Source organism: Solea senegalensis, linkage group LG5 (assembly GCF_019176455.1).
Source record: "Solea senegalensis isolate Sse05_10M linkage group LG5, IFAPA_SoseM_1, whole genome shotgun sequence".
In the NCBI taxonomy this organism is placed as follows: Eukaryota; Metazoa; Chordata; class Actinopteri; order Pleuronectiformes; family Soleidae; genus Solea; species Solea senegalensis.
Window position 1 is genome coordinate 2,582,124 of NC_058025.1, and position 27,142 is coordinate 2,609,265.

The 27,142-nt window shown below is 43.3% G+C and overlaps 1 protein-coding gene across 5 annotated transcripts in view; it reads right to left on the reverse strand.

Annotated features, from left to right (window-relative positions):
• The window catches only part of LOC122770128 (probable E3 ubiquitin-protein ligase HECTD4), a 43,300-nt gene extending 16,233 nt beyond the window's left edge, over window positions 1–27,067 (reverse strand). Inside the window, exons 1-47 of one of the 5 annotated variants that reach the window (XM_044027128.1) lie at window positions 26,342–27,067; window positions 21,297–21,838; window positions 19,871–19,960; window positions 19,650–19,777; window positions 19,456–19,564; window positions 18,035–18,173; window positions 17,283–17,453; window positions 16,416–16,608; window positions 16,174–16,335; window positions 15,982–16,095; window positions 15,512–15,888; window positions 14,942–15,084; window positions 14,785–14,855; window positions 14,586–14,691; window positions 14,264–14,384; window positions 14,026–14,148; window positions 13,374–13,498; window positions 12,682–12,835; window positions 12,495–12,592; window positions 12,203–12,401; window positions 12,002–12,121; window positions 11,813–11,917; window positions 10,707–10,870; window positions 9,764–10,009; window positions 9,467–9,659; window positions 8,930–9,034; window positions 8,738–8,826; window positions 8,451–8,623; window positions 7,569–7,704; window positions 7,318–7,462; window positions 7,065–7,231; window positions 6,814–6,960; window positions 6,532–6,716; window positions 5,753–5,906; window positions 4,873–5,153; window positions 4,594–4,780; window positions 4,263–4,344; window positions 3,449–3,651; window positions 2,893–3,028; window positions 2,625–2,807; window positions 2,360–2,524; window positions 2,101–2,270; window positions 1,507–1,622; window positions 1,224–1,327; window positions 957–1,118; window positions 735–883; window positions 278–357 (exon numbers count right to left, since the gene is read on the reverse strand). In XM_044027128.1, coding sequence (XP_043883063.1) covers window positions 278–357; window positions 735–883; window positions 957–1,118; window positions 1,224–1,327; window positions 1,507–1,622; window positions 2,101–2,270; window positions 2,360–2,524; window positions 2,625–2,807; window positions 2,893–3,028; window positions 3,449–3,651; window positions 4,263–4,344; window positions 4,594–4,780; window positions 4,873–5,153; window positions 5,753–5,906; window positions 6,532–6,716; window positions 6,814–6,960; window positions 7,065–7,231; window positions 7,318–7,462; window positions 7,569–7,704; window positions 8,451–8,623; window positions 8,738–8,826; window positions 8,930–9,034; window positions 9,467–9,659; window positions 9,764–10,009; window positions 10,707–10,870; window positions 11,813–11,917; window positions 12,002–12,121; window positions 12,203–12,401; window positions 12,495–12,592; window positions 12,682–12,835; window positions 13,374–13,498; window positions 14,026–14,148; window positions 14,264–14,384; window positions 14,586–14,691; window positions 14,785–14,855; window positions 14,942–15,084; window positions 15,512–15,888; window positions 15,982–16,095; window positions 16,174–16,335; window positions 16,416–16,608; window positions 17,283–17,453; window positions 18,035–18,173; window positions 19,456–19,564; window positions 19,650–19,777; window positions 19,871–19,960; window positions 21,297–21,838; window positions 26,342–26,488 — 7,459 coding nt within the window. In that variant the 5' untranslated portion in view covers window positions 26,489–27,067. Of the gene's footprint in view, window positions 1–277; window positions 358–734; window positions 884–956; window positions 1,119–1,223; window positions 1,328–1,506; window positions 1,623–2,100; window positions 2,271–2,359; window positions 2,525–2,624; window positions 2,808–2,892; window positions 3,029–3,448; window positions 3,652–4,262; window positions 4,348–4,593; window positions 4,781–4,872; window positions 5,154–5,752; window positions 5,907–6,531; window positions 6,717–6,813; window positions 6,961–7,064; window positions 7,232–7,317; window positions 7,463–7,568; window positions 7,705–8,450; window positions 8,624–8,737; window positions 8,827–8,929; window positions 9,035–9,466; window positions 9,660–9,763; window positions 10,010–10,706; window positions 10,871–11,812; window positions 11,918–12,001; window positions 12,122–12,202; window positions 12,402–12,494; window positions 12,593–12,681; window positions 12,836–13,373; window positions 13,499–14,019; window positions 14,149–14,263; window positions 14,385–14,585; window positions 14,692–14,784; window positions 14,856–14,941; window positions 15,085–15,511; window positions 15,889–15,981; window positions 16,096–16,173; window positions 16,336–16,415; window positions 16,609–17,282; window positions 17,454–18,034; window positions 18,174–19,455; window positions 19,565–19,649; window positions 19,778–19,870; window positions 19,961–21,296; window positions 21,839–22,459; window positions 22,612–26,341 lie in introns of those variants that run through there. The other 4 variants (XM_044027127.1, XM_044027126.1, XM_044027123.1 and 1 more) reach the window with 4 other exon arrangements.
• Window positions 27,068–27,142: the final 75 nt, after the last annotated feature.

Below are 27,142 nucleotides of genomic sequence, written 5' to 3' on the forward strand. Positions count from 1 at the left end.
ACACTGTGTGTCAGTATTTGCAATAAAAATAACATGTAAACTTTATATTAAATACTTCAAACAGGTCCTCAAGTGTCACTCTTGCCAAAAAAAAAAGCTGAATATAGTTATAGAAACATACTTATCAGTGTTGTATATTCAATTTTTGCCCCCCAAAAAACCCTCCTTAATGTTACACATTGCACCTTTAAAATATCCATAGTGTCGACTCAATCAAACGTCACAGACAGTCGATTAAAAACAGGAGACGGATAATCTCGTCTGTCTCCCAACTCACCGGGAAGTAGAGCCACGTCCAGCCGGACACTTTTCCACTGCAGCAGACTGGAGCCGTTGTAATGCACTGCCCTGCCGTTACTGACACACAAACACACACACACACACATTAACACAGACAGACAGGAGACAGACGCACAGAGATGGATCAACTCAAAACAAAGCTTTTAGGCCAATTATTGCTGCTGATTTCGTGAAATGATCTGATTCATATTCACAACAGTAAGTATTTGCTTGTCTTTTTGTTTCTTATTCATCCAAGTGGTGATGAAAATGACTGCAATGAAAAAGAAGGCACCTTTATTTGCTTCCCCACGTTTGTTTTTTATTACATTACATTTAGAATATTTGCAAGTATTACACCTTGTTTCTACGTTAAAACCATGATACTCATCATCTAAACTTTTCAGAGAAAACTTAACTGAATGTGTATCTCCTGTGAATATCTGAAAACATACTTGTGAAACAGGCAGGTGCCGACAGGGTTGGTCCACGCTCCGTCTCTTTTCTCCGCCTCGGTGGCAAAACCAAAGGACACGATGGGACCGCTGTCTTCTTCGGTGTCTCCATAGGAGACGATTTCTATCTCCCAGTAAAAAGACGGTGCCTGAGGGGAACAAGGACAAAGTCAGTGGAAGTTCAAACAAACAGAAATAGGGTGGACATGTGTGTGTGTGTACCTGGATTGGCACAGCGGAGGTGGCGTAGATGAACGTGCCTCGGGGAAGACCTCCTCCAGCACTCGGATCAGCCAGGAAGGTGACGGACGTCAGGCGGGACGAGAACATGCAGGCACGGACCGGAGGGAACACTCTGGACGGACACCACGTGATCTCCTTAGGCTGATGCAGCGGGAGACACGAGGAGATAATACGTTACTCCGTATCAGAGTTTGAGTTTTTCTTTTTCTGACAACCAAACCAGTGATTGAACAGTTGGTAACTCACCTGGCGTCTGTCTGTCTGCAGTGGTGGAGGCGGCGGTCGAGCACAGTCCCGGTACAACATCCTCACTCTCTCACACTGAGCCTCGACCATGCCGAGACGCTCTCCTGCACAAGAGCACACAAACCCTGTCACACGTCCCACACATCGCTCAAGTATGTGTACACTTTAATGACTGAGAAACTTCACAGATAATAATAATAATAATAATAATAATAAGTTTATTATCTGCTGCCAACAGCGTTGTGAGACGTTTTGAAGCTCAAATAAATATATAAACACTCACCAGGACTGCATTCCTGAGCAACCAGGTTGAGAACCTCGACGGCAGCAGGACACTGCTGAATGAACTCTTCACAGAAGGAGCTGTCTTCAAGGAGCTGAGCCATCACCAGACACGCTCTGGAGGAAACACACGTAAATCCAGATATTTATCCCATCTGTGGTTTCATTTAAAGACGCCATGATAACACCTCTTCACGTCTGATACAATATCATAAACTCAAGTATCTACGGAGCCATTTTAGACCTCTTTAAAGCTGCATTTCAAAGACATAATTGTATTACAAATATTTTTCTCCACATGACTCAGCTAAAACGCTTTTGCTGCTTTTTATTGACATTTTTACAGTCTGTAAATTTCGTCCAAACGAAAAATTATTCAAATTTAATGATTTTTTTTTTGTTATATGAAGCAAAAAAAAGTTGATATTCACATTAAAAAAGCTGAAAAATTCCAGAAATAAAACAATAGTTAAGTAATCAAAGAAAAACTGACAGATTCATTGATTGTTCCAGCCCTAATTGACGTGTTATGTCACAATAGGAATCCTCTTCTAGTTCTGTGAAGGTTGACAGAAGGTTTACTATTTTTACTGACCTGGTTCTGATTTCAGCCAACAAGCGAACTGCAGCCATGACCGGGCTGGACCCGTCTCCTGTCGCAGGTAGAGAGGTGTGAATGGAGAGACTGCCCTCCTGTGGCAGAAGCATGGACTGCACGGCCTGTACCACCTTCTCCGTGATGGACAGCTTGTAAAGAGGCAGAGCCTGTTGGTGCAAATACAAAGTTTAGTTTCAGGCAGCTGTTGTTTTCCCCACTAAAAGAAGAACTTATGTTTGTATGTGAGGATTCTGACCTCAGATCTGGGAGTGCAGAGGCGTGAAATGGGCACCGTCAGGATGTCCGAGGCTTTACAGGCTCTCCTGTACTCGCAGGAAGGAAACTTGACTGTCGCGATGCCCTCCTGCTCATTGATGGACATGACCACGCCCACACTGCCCAGCACACCTTTACCCACCACCTGCAAATCAGAGCAAACAGGAAACATGACTGACTGGCCCTCTCAGGATTTTAAGTGAAATCCCGGCAGGACTGGCAGAACCTTATTGTCTGGAACTCACCTGGACCTCAGAGCCGATCTTGATGGTTTCTTTGAAGCCTCCGAGGGCACAGAGGGCAGCGACCGCCTGTCTGCCGATGGCCTGCAGTTTGGCCAGCTTCCTGCCGCTGCTGCTGCCGTTTTCCAGAATACTCTCCGCGTACTTTCCCAGCTGAGGGATGAACATCAGCGCCCGGGACAGAACCTAGAAGAAGGGTCATCATCTCATGAGTCTTCAGCAGCAAGTTTAATCCTGAAGAGTGAAAGTAAGGAAGGTGATCATTGCTTACCTTTTCAGCGGTGCTGGTCCAGATCTGGGCAGTGTTGGACTCGGGAGCGGTGAGCAGACTGTGCAGCAGAGCGATGACCTCAGCGGCCATACTGTTGGCAACATGGCCGCTGATGAACGGCCTGACCGGGTCCGACCTATTTCAGATGTTACAAACAGTTAAGATCCACGTCTGTCACATGCACACGTTTCAAAAAAACTGCCAAGTTTTCATGAATCCCAAACCCCACAAAAAATACAATTTTATTCAATATTTTCTCATTAAATCTTTAAAACTGAATAATTTTGGTTTGCAGACAAAATCAGACATTCGAGAGCATCATTATTTTCAGGTTTGGGAAACACTGATGTTTTCTGATGTTTTTGTGGACAAGTGATCAATTAATTGAGAAAATAAGTAATAAAATCATTAGCTAGTTAACCCTAGTCAAGTTTGTAACATAAATTGAACAGTTTATTTTTCTATCTTTGTATTATTTTGATATGTTATTCCTTCATCTCTGACATTAATATACCCAGGAGTGAAACGTTATACTTGTATTTCTGCTGTACATTACCTGGCCAGGTCAGCGTTCCTGTCACGGCACACCGCAGTCTGCGCCGTCTTCTTCTTGTCACCAGTGGTGATGCCTCCAGCGGCCTCCTGGGCCAGAGTCTCCACAGGTGGACCGACGCTCACGATCAGACCGGACTGGGCCCACTTGTTGGCTTTCCTCAGGGCGGCAGACGCCTCCTCTGTGATCACCTCACAGCTTCCACTCTGGGGAACGGATTCAAAGAGGATGGAGGTCAGAAAAAAAGAGAAAAGAAGAGAAAAGAAGAAGCTCCTTTTGGGTTTGTGCTTTCAATGAGGACCAGTGAGGACCAGTGAGGACCAGTAGGAGACAAGGTCTTTACCTCAGTGTCTTGTCATAAAATAATGAAACAGAACTATTCATTTTTACACAGGTGTACCTTTTTGGGAATGCAGAAAACTAAAGTCATTTTGGAAGGCTGTACATGACCTAACTGTCAAGCTTGTAGAAACCCTGTTGGACACGTTATCTCTTTGGTACAGAATAAGACACTGGATCCCACACACACACACGAAGAGGGGAACCATAATATCCTACATAGCAAAACATTGCCTGTTTTTTGTGTATTTTTCTCAGTGTAGTGGGATAAAATAGTGACAACAGGCTATGTTGAAGTTGCATTTTTAAACTCACTAACAGAAGCAGCTAACGAGATGCATTCAAAGACCCTCGTAAATTTCATCACATGTGTACAGCGTGTTGAGCTGAGACGAGCAGCTTCAAGATGCATTCAAGGAACCTTGTACATGTCATGACTTCCACAAACACACATGAAGTCCACTAACTCGACGCTTACCTTCGTCATGTCTCTGTCCATCTTCACCACCTTCTCCATGTTTGCTCCCGTGCCCAGTCGAAAGGGACGTCCCTCTGAGCTGCTGCTTTTCAGAGAAGATGGAAGAAGACACCAGATATGTTACCTCTATCTGATTCGTCCTCCATTGTACCAGTTGAAAGGGAGACATGTGATCATAGATTATGTATATGTGTGTTTACGTCCTTTCGTTTAAGGACCGTCACATTGACAGGGGGAATACCTGTCCACTTTGATGGCAGACGCAAACGCACATATCTGATTCATGCTCAACTTATTTCCACACACGAACAACACCGGGAGGAAATCTTACCTGAGCAGTGGTTGTAGAACCTCATGAGAAGACTGGTCCTCTCTCTTGTGGATGAAGATCGACAGCTTGCCGTCGACAGCCTCTCCCTCCTCCCCGATATCGTCAGACTTTAGCGCCCCCTTGGAGCCAGCTCGGGTCAGACAGGTGTCCGGCTCAGAGGAGCTCGGGGAGAGCAGTGTCTGGCAGCCTGGTTAAATGAAAAAAAAAAAAGAAAAAAAAAAGGGAAATTTATTATTCATTTACAAGGAATCAGTAAGATTAACTTGAAAAATGGCAAACCTGGTACGACGTAGTCTGCTAGTTTGGCCAACAGTAAGGAAGCGATACGCGAGGCGGGGTCAGTGGCGTCTTGTTGCTCGGCGTCCAGCGTGTTGATGGAGTAGCTCCACGAGGGCAGGGCCACGTTTCCACAGTCCTCCACGCTCATGAGAGGCAGAGCCGCTCTGCACAGCTGCAGGATGATGAGGACCAGCTTTGGCGAGGGACGCTGATCCAGCAGCAGAGACAAGAGCTTTGAAACGCACGCCGGCTGACTGAGGATGGCTTTACCTATGTGGCTCCTGCAACACCAAAACAACAAACACAGAACATTTATTCATTTATTGTTTTGACATTTTGTAACAAAGCATGGAAACTATTTATAAATAAGTATTACTACTTTATTTACTTTTTGTAATTTGGTGGAATTATCCATTTAAATTGATAAAATCTTATTGTCACTTTATTGTTGATAAAAATGGTGTAAAAATTAGACAAATAAATGTATAACAGGTAAAAATATGTGATAATACGTAGAAACGGTTTCTGTTTAGACGATGTTTATTATTTTCGACAGGACCTTGAATGCATCACACAGGCCATAAAGTACATTAAAACAAACACGAGAGGATTGTGTAAATAGTTATTTGTGGTTAGAAAGTTTAACAAGAGTTAATTGAGAAGAACCAATTGTTGTCAGGGTGAGTTTGAAATTTCATTCTACTCATAAATGCCAGTGATGTTGTTGTTTCCTCATGAATGTAAAGGTAACTTTTGCCATCAACATAAATGAAGGCTAACAATCACCTGTGTGACAGTGAGAATTCACTTCAGCTCATTCAAGACTATTATCATACATTCATTCATTCACATACATACAGTATGTGACATAAAGCTTCACCTGCTGAGGTCATTGAGCAGACTGAGGACATCCTGTAAGGCGTCATTCCCCGCTGCCTGATTGCCACAGCACTCGGTGGCTCTGGCCAGGTGATTGGTCAGCAGGCTGGACACCTGCCGGGCCAGACCGGAGTGCACCGCGTCTGTAGAGCCACCTTTATACGAGAGGTAAAAGCAGAGTTACCGCAAAGTAAACAATTAGCAGTGAACATTCCTCCTGCATTTTAGTCATAGTTGTGTAAAATAATCCTTTGTTCAGCTTTACTGTTGCCGTCTGTATTTCTCAGCACTTTTCTCCATATCATCATTAAGTTCATCAGTGAATTCTGCTTAGATTTCACTGCTTTAATGTGGGTTTAAAGGGATTTTCTATCTAATAATAATGATAATGCATTCTATTTATAATAAGGGCACTTATTATTATGAGGACAGTAAAACAACAGACAACAGGATGACACAGTAAACAGAAAATGGAGTAGTGACATTACAGAGCGTAAGCTATTATGTACAGGTGTGTTTGAGTCTGGATTTGAAGAGGGGAAGAGAGTCAGAGTTCTGGTGGGAGTGAGTACAGAGATGGGGTGCGAGGAGGATCTGAGGGAGTGGGAGGAGGTGGCGATGTGGTTAAATCTACAATATTCTGTCGTGTTGGCTGGGATTTTAATACATTTATACACATGTCTAATTACGCCGCATACTGCACTGCACACTAAGTAAAAAGGTCACTACCGTGACAGCTCTAATGATCACAGAGTAAAAAAAACCCCAAAACTTTCTGACCTTCCACTTTCTCCCACTCGATGCATCGGTTTGCCAACACCTGGAAAGCTGCCCAGGCCATCGTGGCCACCTTCTGCTTTTTGGTCTGCTTCTCATTAGAGCTGCATTCCCTCTGACCGCTCAGACTGCACAGACTGTCCATGAGCTGAACGAGGCCACTGCGAACCAGGCACTGCTCCTCGCTCCTGCAAGCAGCCCGGACAACAAACGAGGGTCAGCAAACTCAGGAATAATTATTATAATAATAATCAATGAGATGTCGTTCAGGATGGCTTCTCTTGCCTGGTGTAGGGGATCGTGCAAAGCAAGCCGATACTGTTGGCACAAGCGATGGGATAGCGAGCACACAGTGACACGACAGAGGTCATGGTCTCCCCGAAGGCTTCCTGCACCTGCTCGACCATTCCACCACAGGTCAGCTCCTCAATCCTGCACAGATGAAGTTGAGAGAAGAGCCAGACGATCAAACACCGTACACACAGCACCATTCCTTCATTTATTTATTTTTTGATCTAAAACATAGATCCTCTTACCTCGGGCCACCCTGCAGGACCATCGTGACTGGCCCCACCAAGTGCGTCACCCCGCCCACTCTAACCGCGGCAGTGAGCAACTCCCTCATGTGGACCAGCGCCTGCTTCCGTGTGCTGCCTCGCCTCCAGCGGGTCTGCGCGGCAGACAGGAAACTGCTGCTCGACACCTACAGGAGGGTTTAAAAATATCTCGTCAGAGCAGAGTTCACCCCATTCTGAACTTTTCTCTTCTCAGATGTAGAATTTAACCTACGGCTTGATCGAGCGTCGTCCCGATGAAGGCAAAGAGTTGTCCCAGCAGCACGCTGTAGGTGGGCTTGTCTCGACTGTCCTCGATGGTCAGAGACTGCAGCAGAGTGAATGAGCTGCTGCGATGACTGGTCGGGTGGTGCCGCCTCCTACAATAAAAAAAACACACACACACACACAGCGGTTAAGAAATAAAATTCTCCCATTTTTTGGTTTGTTTATTCACCTCTGATTTTCGCTCTCATGTGAACAGACCTTTGCGCCGCGTGCGTGAACTCCAAATCTTGATTTGCGATCATCTCCAAGTCGGACGGCGCGGACATGCTGCGCAGGAAGACCGGCTGCTTCACCAGCGGGATCATCGTCTTGGCATCGGACACCGACTTAGAGGCTGATGCAGAAAAATGAGAACCATTTAAGTGAAAATCTAACTCGTTTTCCCATCACTAACGTCTCTGACTCACTGAATAACATTTAACAGTTCGGATAAACATGGAAAAACGGATTATCATTATTATCATTATTATTATTATTATTATTACTATTATTAACAATAATAATTATGATAATAATAATAATCAGGGTTCACACACATTTTTACCCCATTTCCATGACTTCATTTAAGCAGTTTAACAAAGGTTGGCCCACAGAGCGAATACAGGGCACAGTATTGAATGCACTAGCCCTATGACTGTGGCTGTGTAACAAAACTGCAGCATGGAATTTGAAATGGAATATCTTTGTCTCCACCCACAGTAAACTCAGAATTACATAGTAATGACATACTACACTAAGAGCCTCATTATTAGCACCCACTCATGTGCTTTAATTTCACTGATGCACATCTTAAGGAACGGAGAGGAGAGTTGTTGAAATCTGGTGAGTGAATGACATCAGCTGTAGCCGTCCCTCATTCAAAACTTTTCCAAAACATTCACCAAATTCCTTACCATTTCCAGGCCTTAAAAACATTTTTTCATAACTTTTCCAGGACTTTCATGGCCATGAGAACCCCCCCAAAAAAACAAACACCAAAATAAACCTAGAAAGATCCTTAAATTCCTTGCATTAAATGTGAACGTCTCTGTCTCTGATTAATCGAAGGCTTTATTCTCTAACATGCGAGTAGACGTGTACCTGGACCTGGTGTTCCAGCAGGCGTGGTGGTCAGGCTCCTGCAGTGTGGTGCTATGGTCACGTGGAGCAGCAGCTCGGTGCGGTTCATCAGACTTTTCACCAGGGTCTTAGTTTTGGCGAGCGGCGTGCTGCTCCTCGTGTGCGTGCTGTTCACCTCCTGAAAGAACTTCTCCCTGCAGGCCGGCACAGATCCACCGCGTTAGAGAAGCGACTGAGATCGTGCACGTGATGAATATGACAATCACGTGCACGATCTAAAAATATATACAACTGAAAATATAACTCGCCTCAATGCAAGGACGACATTTTCCAAGTCACTGAAATCGATTGGAATCTCCTTCAAGGAGCAGAGAAGTTCCAGCTCTTTGATTTTGTTCTGTTACAAAAACAACAAGGAATAGTCACTGATTATTGTAACACTTTCAGAAAAAGTGTGTTTGGTGTTTTATGTTTATGGTATGGATTTTGGTGAAGGATACCTCAAAGAAGTGGTAGTCATGAAAGAAAGGAGTGTTGTTCTCCAGCTTCCCCTGCTGAGCCTCCTCCACCTCATTCTGCCACTTCTGTTCCAATTCTGCAACACTCTGAAAGCAACAGAGGAAAAAACATAAGATGCAGTAATAAGTAATAATACATTCATTCATTCATTCATTCATTCATTTTTCAACTGTTTTATCTTCCACATGAGGGTCGTGGGAAGGCATAGGGTGAAAAAGCGGCGTCACAGGTCGCCAGTCCATCACATGACCAGTGTTATTTTATTTATTTAACCTTTAATTAAGCAGGTTGGTCCCATTGAGATTAAAAGATCACGTTAACTCCCTCAAAAATTACCGCAAATTCATGGATATAATAATAATCTGAAGGATAACAAAAGGTTGCACACAGACAAGGTATACTGAAACGATTTCACCAGAGTTTTGAACTTTCACACGGTGGTGGTTATCATTATCACATGGAGGAAACGGAGAAGAAAATCCTCTAAATAAACGGGTCACAAGGTCACTTCCGTTTACCTGCAGCTGACGCTCCATGGCGTTGATCTTCTTGAAGGTCTCCGCCATGATCTTGCAGACCAGGTCGTACTCCTCCGCGTGTTCCTCGCGGTACTGGTAGTTGACGAGGGACTGAAGGGCGTCCACCAGGTTCAGGTGTTTTATCACGCAGGACACGATCACCTCCTCCATCACATCTGGCCTGATCACCTCCCTTCAAAAAAAGCATATGCCGTTGCCGCTGTCAGGACACTATTACAAAAGAGATGTTTAATGACCACTGACACGTGTGTAGTGTTTACTACGTGAACGTCTTACTTGATGCTGGGGCGAAACTGTGGTCGAGCTCTTCCAGAAACCTCTCGCAGTCTCCCCATGATGCCCGGAGGGAGGCGGATACGGGGCAAGTCGAAGTAGCTCCCCGGCATGAGGCCCGGGGGAGGGATGAGCACGTCGGACGGGTAGATGAACTCACGGTCCTCCTCTATGGTGAGCGGCAGAGGTGAGGGGCTGGGCGTGAGCGCGGGGGAGATCGCGCCGTTTGCTTCCACCTGCCACTGGCACCTAAAAAAACAAAAACAGAGAAGTGTTCATGGTCAGTCAGTGAGGGCTTATGTTCCTTTTTTATTAGAACTCCCAAAAAACAGTGTAGCAACATGCCAAGAGGTCAAAATTGAACAATACTATGTTCACGACTGATTTACACTGAAATAAATAAGACAAAAGTGTTATTATACACTGGTCAAAATCACCAGATAGATGAAAATGTAAAATCATCGTTTTTATTGCTAATTTTCTGGCAAATCTCATGAAATCAAGATGCAAAAATAGGCTTCAGGCTTCGGCCTATTCTTTTTTTTTTGGTTAGTAAGTGTATTGTGTGATATTGATGTGTGAAAATATGTTGTTTATAATGTAAAACCCAAATTATGTTCATTCAATTCAAACCCTTTCAGCCTCTCACACGAGAACAGGGTTTCCACTCATTCATTTTCAAAGCTTTTCCACTATATTTTATTCAATTTCCACAACCCAATCAAGTCATTTACAAAACATTGAGTTCTTACTTAGATCCACTCACCCTTTCACAGGCTTTGTAGCAAAAATGTAACATTAAATTTGGAATGAAGCAACATTCACAGTCGACTCTCTCATGAGCTACGTCAGTTTTATAGCCGATTTTTTTCCAGGGAAGTCATAACCGTGGGAACGCTGCTAAAAACACCATGTGACATGACCGTTTTCATAAAGCCGCGGTCACCTTTGCAGCAGCTTTGAGCAGAGTAGATCGTGGCAGGCTTCCTCCTCTCTCGTCACCTCGGGCCCGTTGTACAGGATGCGGAGCATCGAGCAGGCCAGCACCGACAGACCCAGAGCCAGGTCTGCCAGGAAGGGGAGGCCTCCAGACACGTCCTCAGATGACTCCTGGAAACAAAAAAAACACAACACAAAGTTGCCAGTGTGGGGAAATCTAGGAGGTCGATAGTGGATTTTGAAGACGCCGATAGAATATCAATAGTTTGAATCATCAGTAAAGCCCATAGCAAAAAAATGTCAGTAAATGAAGCTCAATCCCAGATTGAGTGTCAAACACTGGGTCGGGACCCACGGTAGGGTCGTAGTGGACATTTCTTTGGGTACCCAAAACAAATTTGAAGAATTTTCCACAAACTTTAAGTTAAGATTTATGTGTGCTTATTTTAAATAACATGCATAAAATCAAGTTTTAATGAGTTTACCAAATATCGGGGTATCAGGTTTTACAGATATGGCTGCTAATTTGTTGTACATTACGCACAAATTGGCTCTTTTCACGATTTATGTTGTGATTTGGGTCTCTATAGTTTGTATTTTGTTTTATAAGTTTTTTTTTCTCTTATCAGTGTTAACTGTGGGAGATGAGGCTATGTCCCACAAAGAATTTAATGAAATTACGAGGTTTTCTTGAATGCATCTCGTATCTGCTCCTCTCAGCTCAAGTTTGTATTTGTTTTGTGGAAGTAGAGAGGAGAGTTGCCGTCTCACAAACGTATGTGTGCTGTAGAATTGTTAATTAAAGTAAGGTTCGTTTGGCTGGAACACGAAAGCTCTTTTTTTTGATGAAGTAAGTTTGAAAAAAATCGACTCCTGTTGGATTTTTAGACAAAGTGGCCTCTTAATGAGCAATAATAGTTATTGGCTGAAAATTTGTGCTACTAGCCAGTAGAAAGCATTGCTGTGGGTGCAACTCTACATCATCGGCCAATATCCGAGCCAGGGTCTGTCAATGTTCATAATAGGTTGTAAAATGTCCATTTGGAGCCGATGAATCAGCTAAAACGATTAAGTGGTTGATGTCTGGGATGTGGCACTCGTCCCACATTTTACCTGAGCTCTGACAGTGCATGCAAATCCCCACATGGCTTTGTCGGGGGTGTTGTGTTCGCGTCCGCTCCTCATCTCGAAGGAAAAGGTTACAGTGTCTCCTTCAACCTAAAGCAGGAAACAGAGATATATTGTAGTTTCTTCCATTGTCTGGAAAAGACTGAGTGTCTGTCGTGCATTTGTGTCTTGTACCTTGACAAGGTCTTTGGGCCATCCTGTCCCTAAGACACTGCGGCTGCCATATCCCAGAGTGTTCCCTCCATATTCTGTTACTTTACGACTGTTCGTATTGGGGCCGGCGTAAATAACCAACTGAAACACCAAGAGAACACATTAAGAGTGAAAATCCCCTGAAGCAGAGATTGAAAAAGTGACACTTTCTTTTGTCGTTACCTTGTCGTAGTCGTACTGTGAAGAGCAGCGGGAATCGAAGCGCAGGTACAGGCAGCGGGCTCCTGGGATGTGCACCGTCTCCTTGAACTTGTAATTGTCCCTCACAGGATGCACCGTCTCCACCGTTTTCCCAGCAGCCCATGGGGCTGGGATCTTCAGTCCTGTCAGGAAACCTGGTTCCTCGCGCTCGTCAAGGATTCTAGCGGCAAAAGACACAAACAAGTTCCACTAAAAACAGACGACAACAGGAACTGGAAGACGATCAGACCAGTTTGTTTTTAAAGAAACATACTTGTCGTCCGTTGACTTTGCTCCCTGTCCTGCAGCGCCACTCAGAGGTGGAGGCTCTTCGGTGAAGAGTGGAGACTGAGTCTTTAGTAACAGAGCAGTCTGGAAAACAGAGAGAGGAAATAATAATAAGAACAAGCAGGATTTATTTATGTGAGAATCGGGTCTTTTGATTGGGAAAGCAATCAAACCTGGCTGGTGTAGAGAACCAGCTGCACCAGCTGAGGCATGAGGGCGTCGGCCAGAGTGAGCGTCTGCAGGTTGGGGTGCATCAGAGAGGTGAGCAGCACCGGCAGCAGGTGCCCGAGCATGGTTGCCTTAGTAACCTGCTCCAGGCCTTTCAACCTTGAGGAAAGGAAGACAAATTAAAAGTTTAGGTGTTGAATCCTTGGCATTTGGATCCAATACAGAGTTCTCATGTTTCTCATTTAAAAAAAGAGGCTTCAAGATTATTCCACGTTAGTTAAATCTTGTTTCACAGTGGCTTTATTAGGGGCCTGAACACTGACTGCTCTGGTTATCTTTTTGTTATTTTCTTTCATTAAATATCTGAGCACACTTTTAAGAACCTTGCTCATCAAACTTAGTGAGCACACTAGGACATGTGACCTAATTTCATGGCGCCCCAATGAATTTTGTAGGAATTATAGTTAAAAACCACTAGCCACATAGCTTTCTATTCTTTTTCGATTATTTTTCAACCCTAAATGTTATTATTTCCTGCCCGATACACATGGAAACATTGTGTTGTGTCAGCGTTGTAGACTTTAAGGTTAATGCACAAAGAAACATTCACCTGACATAAGATAAGAGGTTACGTACAAAGCTTTTGTGAGATTGCTGTTATCCACATGTATTTCTTTGGAGCGGGTCAAAAGTTTACCGTGTCTCTCTGTCGGGGATGTCGCCGTTGATCAGGGCTGTGGTCACCTGTTGAAGGGTTTCCAGGACTTCGTCGCATCCCACCAGGATCTTTGTCGCTAGTGACAGGATGCTGCTTTGCAGCTCCTGAGGACAGGCACACAGAACACAGGCCCACTTTTACGTAATACTGCTTCCAACATTTCCTGTAAACGTTCTACTGCTTTTTTTTTCCATCCTTGTATCAGTAACACAAAGAAAAATAATAATCTTTTGTTTATTTTATGGAGTCGTTTGATCCATAAAATGCTGAAATTTTGATTTTTGTTTCCAAAACCTGGAAATGTTTCGTCCACAAAGCAAACTTATACAGTTTTAACCATTTCTTTGTTGAAATATTCACATTTAGGAAGCTGGGGAAACCAGAGATTGTTCCTATTCTTAAAAACTGCTCTCAGCATTGAAAAAATATCCGATCCGATGATTTCAATCAGTTCTGGACCAATACCAACACCAAGTATGACATCAGTTCATCTGTAATCATTCAGCTGCGTCATGAATAAATATCCATATTTTCCCGCTGCTCCGTCTCACATGTCGGCCTCACACGGCAGTGACAAGACTCCACGTGCACAGAGAGGAAGGGGTATTTTAAAGGGGATGTTTACCTGTACCTTCATTGTTTCCCCCTGTAGGGAGCTGTCACTGTCATCGTTATCGTCCGGGCGGATTAGGATGGTGTTACTAAGGAGGTGGTTCTGAACGGCCATGAGGTAGCGCAGACTGGGTGAGACCACCTGACGAGAGCAGAGGGAGAGGAGAGGAGAGGAGGAGACCATCCTCAACTTTTAATGAGTAATATCACACGGAAAGGCAAAGGTCAGTGTTTTGGTGAAGGTGAAGGACTCGTACTGGTACAGTGGAGAGCAGCTTCTGGAAGTCGTCTCGGGCGACAGTCTGACATTTGGTTATGAGGAGGCAGGATTCCCGGACCACAGTTTTGAGGATGTAATGCAGCAGCTCATCACTCAGTCTGGAGGAAAAAAGAGACATTTTCTGTGGGTATGAACAGGGATAGATACCATTCAATCCACGTTATTCCCAGAGGAGCGACTGCAGGAAGAGAGAGAGTTCTTTTATGTGGTGGAACATGGTGGCAAAAGGGTGTTAAACTGTGGCAGCCGGTGGTTTTGTTGGCAAGAACATCAGGTTCATAGTAAGAAAATGCGGTTACCTGTAGTGGTCGTCTTCTTCACTACCAAATCTATTCTTTTGCAGCTGATCTGCCAAGTTAGTGAGGATGACGTCCCGAAGCTGGGACAGGCCAGTGTTCCGTTCACCTGAGAGTCAGAGAAATAACAGAAATGAGACACATTTCCTACAAGCCAGAAGCATATGATAATAATAATAATAATAATAATAATGATGATCACCTTCAGTTAGGACAAGTTTCAGTAGTTTGTTGAGTTCAGCCTCACCCTGATACAGAGTATTCAAGCCAGAGCTGCAGAGACAGAAATATCAATATGATGACAAACCGTTTCCTAAATGAACACACCATGCGTGTTTATGTGGGATTACTAGACTCACCTGATGGCCATGCACACCTCCCTCTGAATCTCTGCTCCTATCTGATCCACCGGAGCCATGAGGAGCTGCCACAGCAGGAGGCCGGAGCGGCGCACGCTCTCCCTGTTCTGCTCTGACTGAGGATTGAAAAACCTAAACACGACCTGGAGACGACGGACCAAAACAAAACGCTAAAAGTTAATACAAAGACACGTGCTCTTCTCTCACTCCAAATGCATGATGAGGGTTTTGTATCATTAAGGTGAGGAGGAGTTATGCTCCAGTGTTTCATCGAGCACAGTTGTAATTTTCTCAACACAAAGTGTAGTTGCTTTAAAGAAACTTTTACTTTACTACATATTTAATACAAGGATGAAAACGTAAAGATATAAATTACCATTACAGACACAAAAAAAGAGTAGGAATGAGCAATATTGGACCTTTTGCAAGTATCCGATAATACATTTTAAAGCCAATATGTGCCGATACCGATACCGTGCATCTCTGACTGAGACATGCAGCACAATATGGATCCTGTAAACTCAAGATGCCATTTCGATTGAAACATGAGTCACAGTGATTCACCCTGACCTGGAAAACCACCAGGATGCAGCGGATGATGCAGGTGTCTCCGTTGACCATCGCTTTCTCCATAATGTCACAGATGCTGCTGAAGTGACGGGCCTCGATGGGATGCTGTTTCCCCAGCAACGCGCCCAGGGGCAGACTGTTGCTGCTGGCCGCCAGCAGGTTGAGCTGGTGGATGCACATGGCACCTACGTGATGAAGCAGCTGGTTGATGACCTCGCCAGTGGCTACTGTTTCCTCTTTGGGTTCTTTGATGACATGGCTGACACCGAGCCTATGGCACACGTGATGAAAGGCTTGGTTCCCGGGGTTGCACCACTGGTCGATGTAATCGCTGGAGCAGGTCCAGATCAAGTTGTTCAGTGCGTCGTAACACGCTCCTGTGATGTTAAAAAAAACAAAAGGATGAACATGAGTGACTGTGCGTAAACTGTGAGGTTAAAGACAATGTGTGTGAGAGGGGTTGAGCTCACCCAGTCCTGCCACCTGCGCTCCCCTGCCAAGAGAACTCCCGGGAGCATCGATGAGGTCTGCGCGGCTGCTGAACTGACCATCAGCCAAGCTGAACACGAGACTGGAGGCTAAAACTGTGACAGAAATCAACAGTTTTTGTTTTGCGAGTGAACTAAAATTGATTTAGTCATCGTGTGTGTGTGTGCTCTTACTCTTGAGGGACGACAGGCTGCTGGTTCCTCCGAACAGGGAGCGAGTGGCGGAACTTCCCGAAACACCAGGAGGTGACACCAGCATCACCAGGTACGTCCCACACACATACATGGGGGTCTTCCTCAGAGTCTTTAGAGGGAGTCCACAGCTGGTGTTGACAGCTGTGAGAGAATTAAACACATATTTTCATACTTTCCTGACATATTTGACAACATCCACAGTGTCGTTGCTGATGTATTACCAGACGGTTCCTCTTTGACCGTGTTGGTGATCGCGGAGCCGGTGAGAGCGGCCAATGTGGCGGAGTGTGAGGCCCGGAAGCGTGACATTCGACTCAAGAGGAGCTCGTTCAAGCACTTGGAAGACTCGCCTTCCTTGCGAGTGAGAATAACTCTCTCCTGCAAGATGTCTGCGACGCACAAGCCCGTCTGAGTCTGCGCCAAAAAGAAAGAGGTAAAAAAAGGTTAAGATACATAACAGGGCTGGGTGATATAAACTCGATATAACGTTTGTGCTTCTTAAAGGAGAGTGGCAATACACTATAAATACACTCAAAAATAAAATATCTACAGTTTTTTTTATTTACGTGTGTTAGAAACAATTAATTTGGACTATAAATATGATTAAATTCAGCTAAAACACAAATATTTATAAAAAGCGTTATTTAGTGACTTTTTAAAACACAATTATGTCGTTTGCTTGTATTTCTTAATCAAAATATCATAAATGATGATTATCAATGAAGCCTTTAAAACCAGGAAACAATGAATCGATTATTAATCAATTACTTAATGAATCGTCAACTATTTTGATAGGGTTTTAAGGAATTAAAGCAAGTTTTCTGATTTTTCAGCTTCTTAAATGTGAATATTTCCTGGTTTCTTTGCTCCATATAACAAAGAAATCATTCAAACTTAATCATTTTTGGTTACATTTGAGAACGTCGTCCTTTCCAGGTTTGAGAAACACAGATTAACACAGATTAATCGATTATGAAAAGAAGAAGTTAGTTTCAGCCCTAATATAGATAATAATAATAATGATATTGATATTCATACTAAATGTACAGGTGAAGTCCTCGTTTAGCAGAGTGGATATCTGTACTCACAGTCAGATGAAAAACATCCATGAAGACAGAGTGGCCTTTCTGCGTCTTCTCGTTGAGACTGGCCGGGGACCAGACCCAGTACAGGTAGGTTCCATCTGAGCAGAGGTGCAGCGTGGTCATGCTGCTGCCCACAGGGAAGTGATGGGCTGGCATGGGCACAATCTGGCACACCTAAAAGAGAGGACAAAAAAAAGTTATTTTTGAGCCTGGACAGACGTGTGTGGAAAAAGAGCGGGTGGGGGGGACGGGGGGGACGGGGTCAGCAGGCAGACACGCAGCACTCAATCGTGGCTCGATGTGGGAGGCCTCAGCCTCTTGACGCCAACTCTACCAGCGATGCTGTCCAGCGCAACCCCCACGTCTGCTGAATTTTTAAGTGCGGGTTGGATTTTAATGGCCACACGATTGAACACAGCTTTGATTGAGCTTCAATCTCCGTATAAATTCATGGATGTGTCCACTCTGCCTCTTCACTTCCTGGACTTGCATCATGTTAGAATTACTATTATTATTGAATCCTGAATAAAACAAAGTCAGCATCAATGTGTTTCCTTCTTTTTTGTGTGGCCAAGTCGATCATATGCTGCATGAAGCGTAGGGAGGCGGTGTCAAGAACTGGGAATGTATTGGTACTTATTCTGCATTGGTAAGAAAAGAAACAAGTAATCTGATTTTTCAGCTTCTAAAATGTGATTATTTCCTAGTTTCCTTACTCCAAATGACTAAATGGTGGAATAACGTTGGACCAGTACCTGGAGGGTGAAGGGGTCAATGACCTGGCACAGCTGATGAGGCTTGGCATCGAAGGAGGAGGGACGGTGGAGGAGGCGACCGCTGCTGAAAACCACCCAACCGGGCTCCAACTCTTCATTTCGACAGTAAACGAAACCCCTACACAAACACACGGCAGTGGTTTTTACAGGTTTATTGACTTTTTATCGTCAGACGCCCAGTGAGTACAACTGGGTTTGTTAGATACAGCAACATGTAAACATTCTGCATTGTGACATATGTACACACATGAATTACTGAGGATATCAATAAACCTTCCTCGCAGCAACCTATTTCAGATCTATTACGGTAATTTGGGTCACACTATTTTTGATGTCCTTGTCACCACTGGGTCAGGACACACAGATTGGTCGAGGAAGATTTCTATTGGGTCCCCAATCTAATTTTCTCAGCCTTTTTAGATTTATGTGGATATGTTGAAGATTGAAATAATAATTTTATTGTTAATTTTCCAAACATCTCTTGAAAATTATTAATTTGCCAATTCAAAAATGGTATTAGCTGTGAATTAGTCTCTATACGCACAAATATGCACTTTTGGGTGATGAAAATTTTGTTATCCTTAAAGAGTTGCTCCCCAAATAAAAAGTTTGGGAAACACTGCGATTTACAACACACTACAGAGTTTTAGAGAAGAGGATTCTTTTTTGGAAACAAAATAAAAAGTTAGAATTCTGCCTGTTTTTATTTGAAACCTGAGTTTTAAGGACAGAATTGTAAGGTTGTTGTTTTTTTTTAAAACATTGACTTTTTTTCTTAAAATTGTGAAATTAGTTTTTCTTCTCAATTTTTTTTAAAAAATCCCTCAGAGTTTTAGTTTTTTTTCTCAAATTTGTTTAAGGTTTTTTTCCTCAGAATTCAGACTTTTTTGTTACAAAGTCCCTATTATGAATTCAATCTTTATTTTTCACAATTTCTTTCCCTCAATCTTCCAACTTTGATCTGAGAATTTTGTTTCCAAACCATTTTCACATGTGGTCCTAATCCTCCTCCGTAGATCTTAATGTGGCTTATGTACTTTTTCTGCAAGTAAAACAAAGACTAACTGCAGGTCCATGAAGGTCCATGAAGACGAAAAAACAAACATGGTGGAAGGAAGCTACCATCTACTTCCAAACTGAAATCATTCACAATCAATATGTGGCATCATAGTAAAGACACAGGTCAACACATTCCCCCTAAAAACCAACCAAGTCAATCAAAGAAGTGAGGGAGGATGTGACGACGCTGAACTGCAGATATTAATTTACAAACGTCCGGGAAATAACGTAACACTGCTGTTGCCATGGACGGGGTAAATAATGAGGGATATTTTTAGCGTTTCACTCCCTCTTTCTGTCTTTCTCTCTCGCAGCAGACGAAGGAGCGAGAGTCAAATTACCTCAGAGTCCCGTGTAAACCAGAGCCCAGCTTGCTGAGTCCTCTCCCAGAGGAGTTGGTGGTGTACAGATAGAGGCCGTCTGTGGCGAGACAGCGCCCCAGGTCAGTGTCTGCGAGACGGAATGCGACAGCGTCAGTGAGAGGTCATTGTGACAGTTTGAAATCAGTCCTGTTTTTTTTATTTCCCACCCTCACCTTTATTCTCTGCAGCTCCAGCAGAATTATCAGGCGTGGGCAACATGTCCTCAAAACCCCAGGACACGCAGTGTTTGCCGCCCAGGAGGCAGGACGGAGAGCCCGGGCCTCCTTCCAGGAGCAGCAGTCTGAAACAGGACAAACACAGTGGGAATTGCGGACCATGAATAATTACCTTCACTAAGACGAAGCTTCTTAAATTAATCTAAAAGTTACCGAACCTGTACAGGACATCTGACACGGGGAGCTGTCCCAGATCAGTTTGTTTCTGCAGCAGGTGAACTGTGTGGATGAAGGTCTTCAGAGATCCCCTTGGAAATAATTTGGCAGATTAGTCAGGAGCAACGTGAGTGAAAGCTCATCCTTAAAATATCATTGGAATAGATTATATGCATTTATGGTGTGACTCAAAACAACTGAAAACACAAGTTCCCCCACAAGGTTAATCGACGTTCACAGAGACAATCGAGGGTATATAGTGGCCTTTTGTGAGGTTTATCTGAGTCATGGTGGAAAACAGCCAAATAAAAAGACTGTGGTGATTATTGCATATTTTCTATCAGATACCGTCACATCTGTGTGGCAGAATTTTGTTTTCCAGGGTTGGTGAGGATGCTCAGAGTTTCAGAGTTCATGACCTCAGAAATACACAAGCTGGAAACGTCTTGTTTTGAGTCAGTTTGAATGATTTCTTTGTTCTATGGAGCAAAGAAAGCAGAAAATATTCACATTTAAGAAGCTGAAAAATCAGAGAGACTAAAATAGTTGACAAATAATCCATGAATCAAGTAACAGTTTCAGCCCTGGTCGAAACACACACACATGTACAGTCCGTTTATTTGCTGACGTTAACCTCTCACATAATAGACTAACTGGAGCCACCAGAGGTGAGTGGGAGTAAAAGCTGATGGTTCTATAATTAGCTCCCAGTGTCTCCCAGTGTAGAAAAAAAAAAGCACCAGGGCTGGATCTCAACAAAGAGCCCTCAGCATCAACAGACGCCAAACAAAGAGAGGAGAGTTCTGGTTTTGACAAGTCGACGTCGTTTGTCACCAACAGAAGCCGGAAGTTAAAAAACAACAACGTGATGCTCTTTAGCTGGGTGGGTGTCGAACACAAGATGCATTAGAAACAAATACTGGAATTGATTTTAAGTATATAGTATGGTGTATATACATCATTTCTGACATATTTATATTAATAATCATTTATCGTGCATCATTAACACAATTGCAAGTCAATTACAGGCTACATTTGGGGAAAAATGGCAAGAGGACATAACGGGTGCAAGGATTCATCACTGACTAAAGTCATCGCACACTGTTATTGATGAAAACTCGTTCTCTGATGTTTCAGTTTTCCTAATTTTTTTTTTTTAATTTTTGAAAAATGTCGATCAGCATTCTTCAAAAACTCGATATGATGATGTTGTCAAATATAATATTTTGTCCAAAGAACAAAATGATTCAGCTTTAATGATTTGCTTTGTTAAATGGAGCACAGAAACCAGAACATGTTCCTCTAACAAGGAGGTTTTGTTTTCATCTGCATTTATTATTTTTTCCAACTGTGTTAAATATAATTTTCTGGGGATAAAGGCTATTGAAAATCATTTAATTCTCAGAGAATTCTTCAGAATGTCCTCACCTGGCACAGGCGAGTGCTACGAGAGCAGCAGCGGCGTTTTCCCTCTGCCTGTGTGTGTGGAGGATCTGCACCTGAGCCTGGTTGGACTCCTGGGTGCCGTCTTCCAGCCAGGAGCAGAGCAGCGCCTCCAGGCCGTTGAGGCAGTCTGCCGGCTCTTTGCTGAGGCTGAGCGGCTGGCAGTCGCGCAGACAGGCCAGCAGCACCTCCGCCGTGACCCCGCAGAGCGCCGGGTCGCTGCGCGTCTGCGACTGCAGGAGCGGGAAGACCAGCAGCAGGCCCACGCGCGAGGTGAACGGCGCCTGCTCGGGCTGCTGGAGCAGACCTTGTCTTTTGAGCAGGGCCAAGGTCTCCTCGTCGGCCCCTCCGGTTCCCTCTCGCTCCTGCTGCTCCTCCAGGGCCAGCTGCCGCTGCGCCCCCCACAGGCCACGCAGGGCGTTGAGCCGGTACTCCAGCAGACGTGCATACGCATTGCTCTGATTCCCGCAGACGGCACGCAGACGCTCGGCTAGCTCGACGGGATTCTTTGTCTCAAATGTGAGAATCTGGAATGAAAGAAGAGGGATTTGTGACCATTTGTCTGCAGCTTAGTGAACGAAATCAAGAGAAAATAATGTTATTTATTAGGAAATGTCCACTCTGAAAATATTAAGACTAGATATTTACACTTTTTCATGTCCAATACCAACACCACAACCTTGAGTATCTACCAATACCAGTCAAAAACTAAATATTTCAACTGTGTAGCATATATGCTGCTCCCATAAATAATAAACAACCAGCACACAATTTAGGGGCAGAGGGAGACACTATTTAGAGGCCTCTGTATGTCATGCAACTGACTATTAAGTTGTCTAAATTCTGTTTAAAACTAACCGAAACATATCTAACTAACGGCTATAATGTAACTGATAGCACTTTTTTTTAAAGTCTAACTATGAATCACTTCCACAGAGTAAACCCTCACGTCTCCAGCTCTGTGGACTTTGGACTAATGGTCAGGAACGGCACGGCACATTCGGGAGAGAAAGCCTGGCCCGATCACAACGAAGTGAAACAATGTGCTTCATGTGCACTTAAGGCAGCATTTCATCTATTGATTACACTGTGGCCCCCACGAAACATAGACCAGAAAGGAAAGAAGAAAAAAAAGAAAAATCCATTACGCGTTTTAGCAGGCACAACTTGTATTGATTCCATTTCAGAAACCCTACTAATGTTACAGTAACACTCTTTAACTGGATGCTGGGCCTTCCTTCACCTTCCTCTGCAAAAAACCCTGCTGCAGACTGTGGACCAAAAATAGTCGGCATTGCAACACCTACGAAAACAACGCTGACTACAATGACACAGTCACTTTTAAAGCAGAGAGTGAAAGAAAATCTACATTTTCTAGCTTATATTTTAGGTTTTTGTAGAGGTTTTTGGGGAGGGGAAGAGGAGATGATCATCAGCAAACATGGAAACTTCACTTTTATTTGCGATAGAGCTGAAACAATACCTCGATTAACCGATTACTACTACAGACCACACAACTTATCAATTAATCGAGAAAATAAACAACGGATTAATCACTTATGAAAATAAACCTTTTTGTAATCTCTATGTAAAATAGTATCAAAGATTGTCCCATTGCTACACCCAAATGTCATGACATAATACATGCAGATTGAAAGTCTTTACATGTGTACCTTGTTGAAGATCAGTGTTTACAAAATTTCAGAAATGGGGGACCCGCGCTTTAAAGATGAGAAACTATTATGACAATAAAAAACCATGACAAGAGCAAATCTGTGCATAATGTAGGGACTTATTTTCAAGAAAGGTTTGGAAAACTCACTAAAATGTTATTATTATTATTATATTATGTAAAATATAAAATACACAGAAATCTTGACTAAAAAGAACATTTTGTGAATTTGTTTGGGGACCCAACAAAAACTCCCATGACCTATGTCTCGTCCCCGACCCAGTCTTTGGAAAACCATTGTCTCTGGTGTTGATACGATGGTAACAAAGTTACAAAGTCAGAGATTGGACCAGTGAATAAGCACAAATTAATGCATGGCGCTTCCACAAGTTTCCTCTTGTTCCAGAGCAGCTTTGACAAAAAAAAAACAACAAGCTCCATCGGTCACTCCAGGTCAGAGGTTGAACTCAAAAACAAAGGGTCATGGGGTCAATTTGATTAATGAACCAATGGTTTGTCATGTGTCACAGGAGCTGCCGATAGTACAAAACAAATGTGCCGACATCAGCTTGATAAACTACAGGAAAAAAAGAGAACATCAGCAGATCCTGTGTCTCCAACACTGTACAACTAGTAACACAACATTAACAAAAAATAAACAAAAACGATTATTTTCTGTCTCTTAACCTGTCAATAAACTGATGAGCTGTTGGTCCATAAAATATCAGAATATTGTACCGTTTTTGATGATTTCTTTGTTATAGGGCGCAAATAAAATGGAGAATATTCACAATTTAGAAGCTGAAGAATTAAAGAGTTTGTTTTATATATATGGTAAAAAAAAAACACTAAAATCCAATCCATGACCTTATTGGTTGATGATTTATTTATCAGTTAATGATAAATATTAATTACAAAAAATTACAAGATGTTTTTTTACGTGACGTTTCGCAAAATGTAAAAATTAGGTAGCTCACGATATGATACAATATGCGATACATGGTCCACGATACCAATAATATCACGATGCAACAATTCTGTGATAATCAATATACTACAAGACAATCCTACAGTGATACATCATGATATCCGTCGAAGCGAAGAAAACAAAAACGTGGATAAAGCATCTCTTGACGTAGTTTTCTCCACCATTATCCCGCCGTAAACTCCCTCATCTTCTTCAGCCAGGTAACATCTGCACAAGTTTCCCCTCAGTCATTTGAGCAGCACCGCCACCATGAGGAGACATGAAGTAGTCAGGGACTGGCAGGGACTGTTTACTTTAGAGCGCCTTAATTTGTTCATTAAAATATCGATATTTGAACCCACCCCTACTGAAACAGATATGATTAGTTAGGTTGTAACTTAACTGAATTAGACGTAATTCACAGCAAGTCAGATCAACTTAAGATAATAAAGGCACATTCATGCTCTTCTATTAAGCAGATTAGCTCATAAACAGATCACATGATCTGAAACGTAAATGACGAACTGCTGAACAGACAAACTGGCTCAGTGTTTGGGGATTCCAAACAAATGAATGTTCTTGTCCATGTTCTTTTGATTTAGTAGTAATTCTTGTGAAATAAAATGTCTATATTTATATTTTAAAAATGGCATTACCCTTCGCTTTTAATCTTGCAACCGAGCGAAAAATAAAACCAGTTACCGATGAAAATAGCATCGAGTCGTTTTTTCTTATAAGATAAAAGACAAGTGTTTTAACAGGAGCTTTACATTTATCGCCAAGAGTCAAGTCACGGCTGAGAATATTCAATCAGGAAGTGAACGCAGAAACGGTGTCACTGTTTCCAAAGGTCACCGTTTTTGACAGAATGCATTCCAATGGGGTTCCAGTTGCTTCAAGTCAGACAGTTGGAGCAACCCGACATACATCGAAGAAGGATTCCAAGACAGCTGCCACTTTAACAGTAAAAACCTGTTTTTATTCAAACAAGTATACATTAACATGTATACAATCATGGAAACAGAGACCAAATGTAGAACGCGAGGGTGACTAAGGACAGAAAATAAAAGTTATCGCAAAGTGAACGGACCAAAAAAACTCCAAACACAAGAGGAAGAAGACGACAATGAAGATAAGCAACAGCGAATGCTGAAGCGCAAGAGAGGTGGGAAAATCATCATTTTCCCAGTCGCAGATTTGTTGTATTTGTGACAATGCAAAGGTGCCGTTGTGAGACCTGTTTTTTAACAGAAAATAGGTCTCCCCAAATGCCTTTTGTGTGTGGATAAAATGTCAAAATAAAACAACCTCTGGCAGATTCAACTACACTCATTTCCATGTGGACAGACCTTAAATAAATGGCATTTTAATATACTCATTTAACAGCAAGTGTGCTCTCTAGTTTTTCTTTAACAATGTATGCTTTTTATAAGAAAAAATCTAGTTGTAGTTGTAGTCAAAATGATAGACAGAATATCAAATAACCACTCCTTGAAACACATGACATGATGGACCTTGGAGCAGATGGGCTACAGCAGCAGTGTTTATTAGGTGACCTGTGTACCTAATAAAGTGGGCAGTGAATGTACATGTAAGGTTTAATTTCCAAGTCTAGTTCTCATTTACATGTGGAAATGTATAACACATTTAAGTACTGTTGACGTCTGTGCTGTCTTAAAAGTGCCGGCATCGTTTGAAAGTTTCGATTTAGCACCACTATCATACAAACACCCAAACAACACCCAGCCCTGCCAATGAGATAACATAAGATGAAATATGCCCGACATATCAAGAGTGCTTGGGCCGATAACCGATACCAATGCCCATATATATACATGTCTTTCCTTATGCCCAAATTACTGAGTTTATGTAGTAGCAGATGTAGATGTACGATATCTTTATTTGAACAAAATAAATAAGAACAGCTGTAGGGGGCACCAACTATTTTAATCATTCATTGGCAGATCTTTGCGTGTTTGCCAATATCCAATTTTAAAGCCAATATCTCCCGAAATCATGCCAATAATATCGGACGTCTGAGATATAAGATAAATCTAATTGTGTTATTTATTTCATTTTCTATATATACAGTAAACACTATTTCTGATCTTCCTCCAAGTACCACCAGAAAAAGCACAGTTTGAGAACCGTTCCTCTATATAACAAAGACATCATTAAAAAAGAGAATCATTTTTGTTTGTGAACAAAAACAAGACATTTGGGGACACGATCATTACCAGGTTTTGAGAAGAAACTGATCAACATTATGTGACATTTTATGGACCAAACGATTACTCGATTAATCGCGAAAATAACCGTGGATTTGCAGCCATAGTGTGTGTGTGTGTGTGTGTGAGAGAGAGAGACATGGACGGATTCCACTTCACTCACCTCCTGCTCGGTGTCCCCCTGCTCCGACACCCCGATCTCACTGGGCAGCTCGGCCAGGTCCGTGACCCGAATGAGTCCGTCGTGGAGGAAAATCGTTTCCTCCTTCACCGAGAGCCACTGGGACGAATCCACAGCCCCGGAGCCCATCGCTCTCTCCTCCTCCGGCAGTGATGATGCCAAAGGGGTCGCACATTAAAAATTCAGGGACAAGGAGTGACAGAAACGCCCTAAGCTAGTCTGCTAGCGAGCCGCCGCTGCTACAACAACATAACATAACACCGCAGCCGTCAACCGTCTCTGCGTTATCAGTGCGTGGCGACGGCGAGATTATAGGGCGCGGAGCTCACAGACGAGATCCGGGCGGTGTGCAGGCGGCGGCAGCAGCGTCGTCAGCGTCAGCGGCTTCACGGTGCTCGGGTAAAGATAGCAGCGGCTGCTACCGCTAGTTAGCTGTCTGTCCCCAATTAGCGTACGGTGTCGCGAGAGCGTTACCGAGCAGAGTGGGCGTGACAGCCGGAGTAAATCCGTTAATATGCCGCGACGCACGTTTGTTGTCAGGACACAGGGCCCGAGTGTGCGGCTCCAATCCCCGGGGCAGGCGCGCGGCTCCGGCTCGGCTCACAGCCCCGCCGCGGTGTCAGAAGCAGCTACAGCAGAGATAACGAACAGCCTCCCAGCTGTCAACGCGACGCCATGTTTCCAAGGCCGAGCAGCTGCCGCTCCCAGCATGCACCGCGCCGCCCAGAAGAAAAGCTGTCAAAAATTCATGAGTTCATAGGTTCATACTGCGGGGGTCTCAAA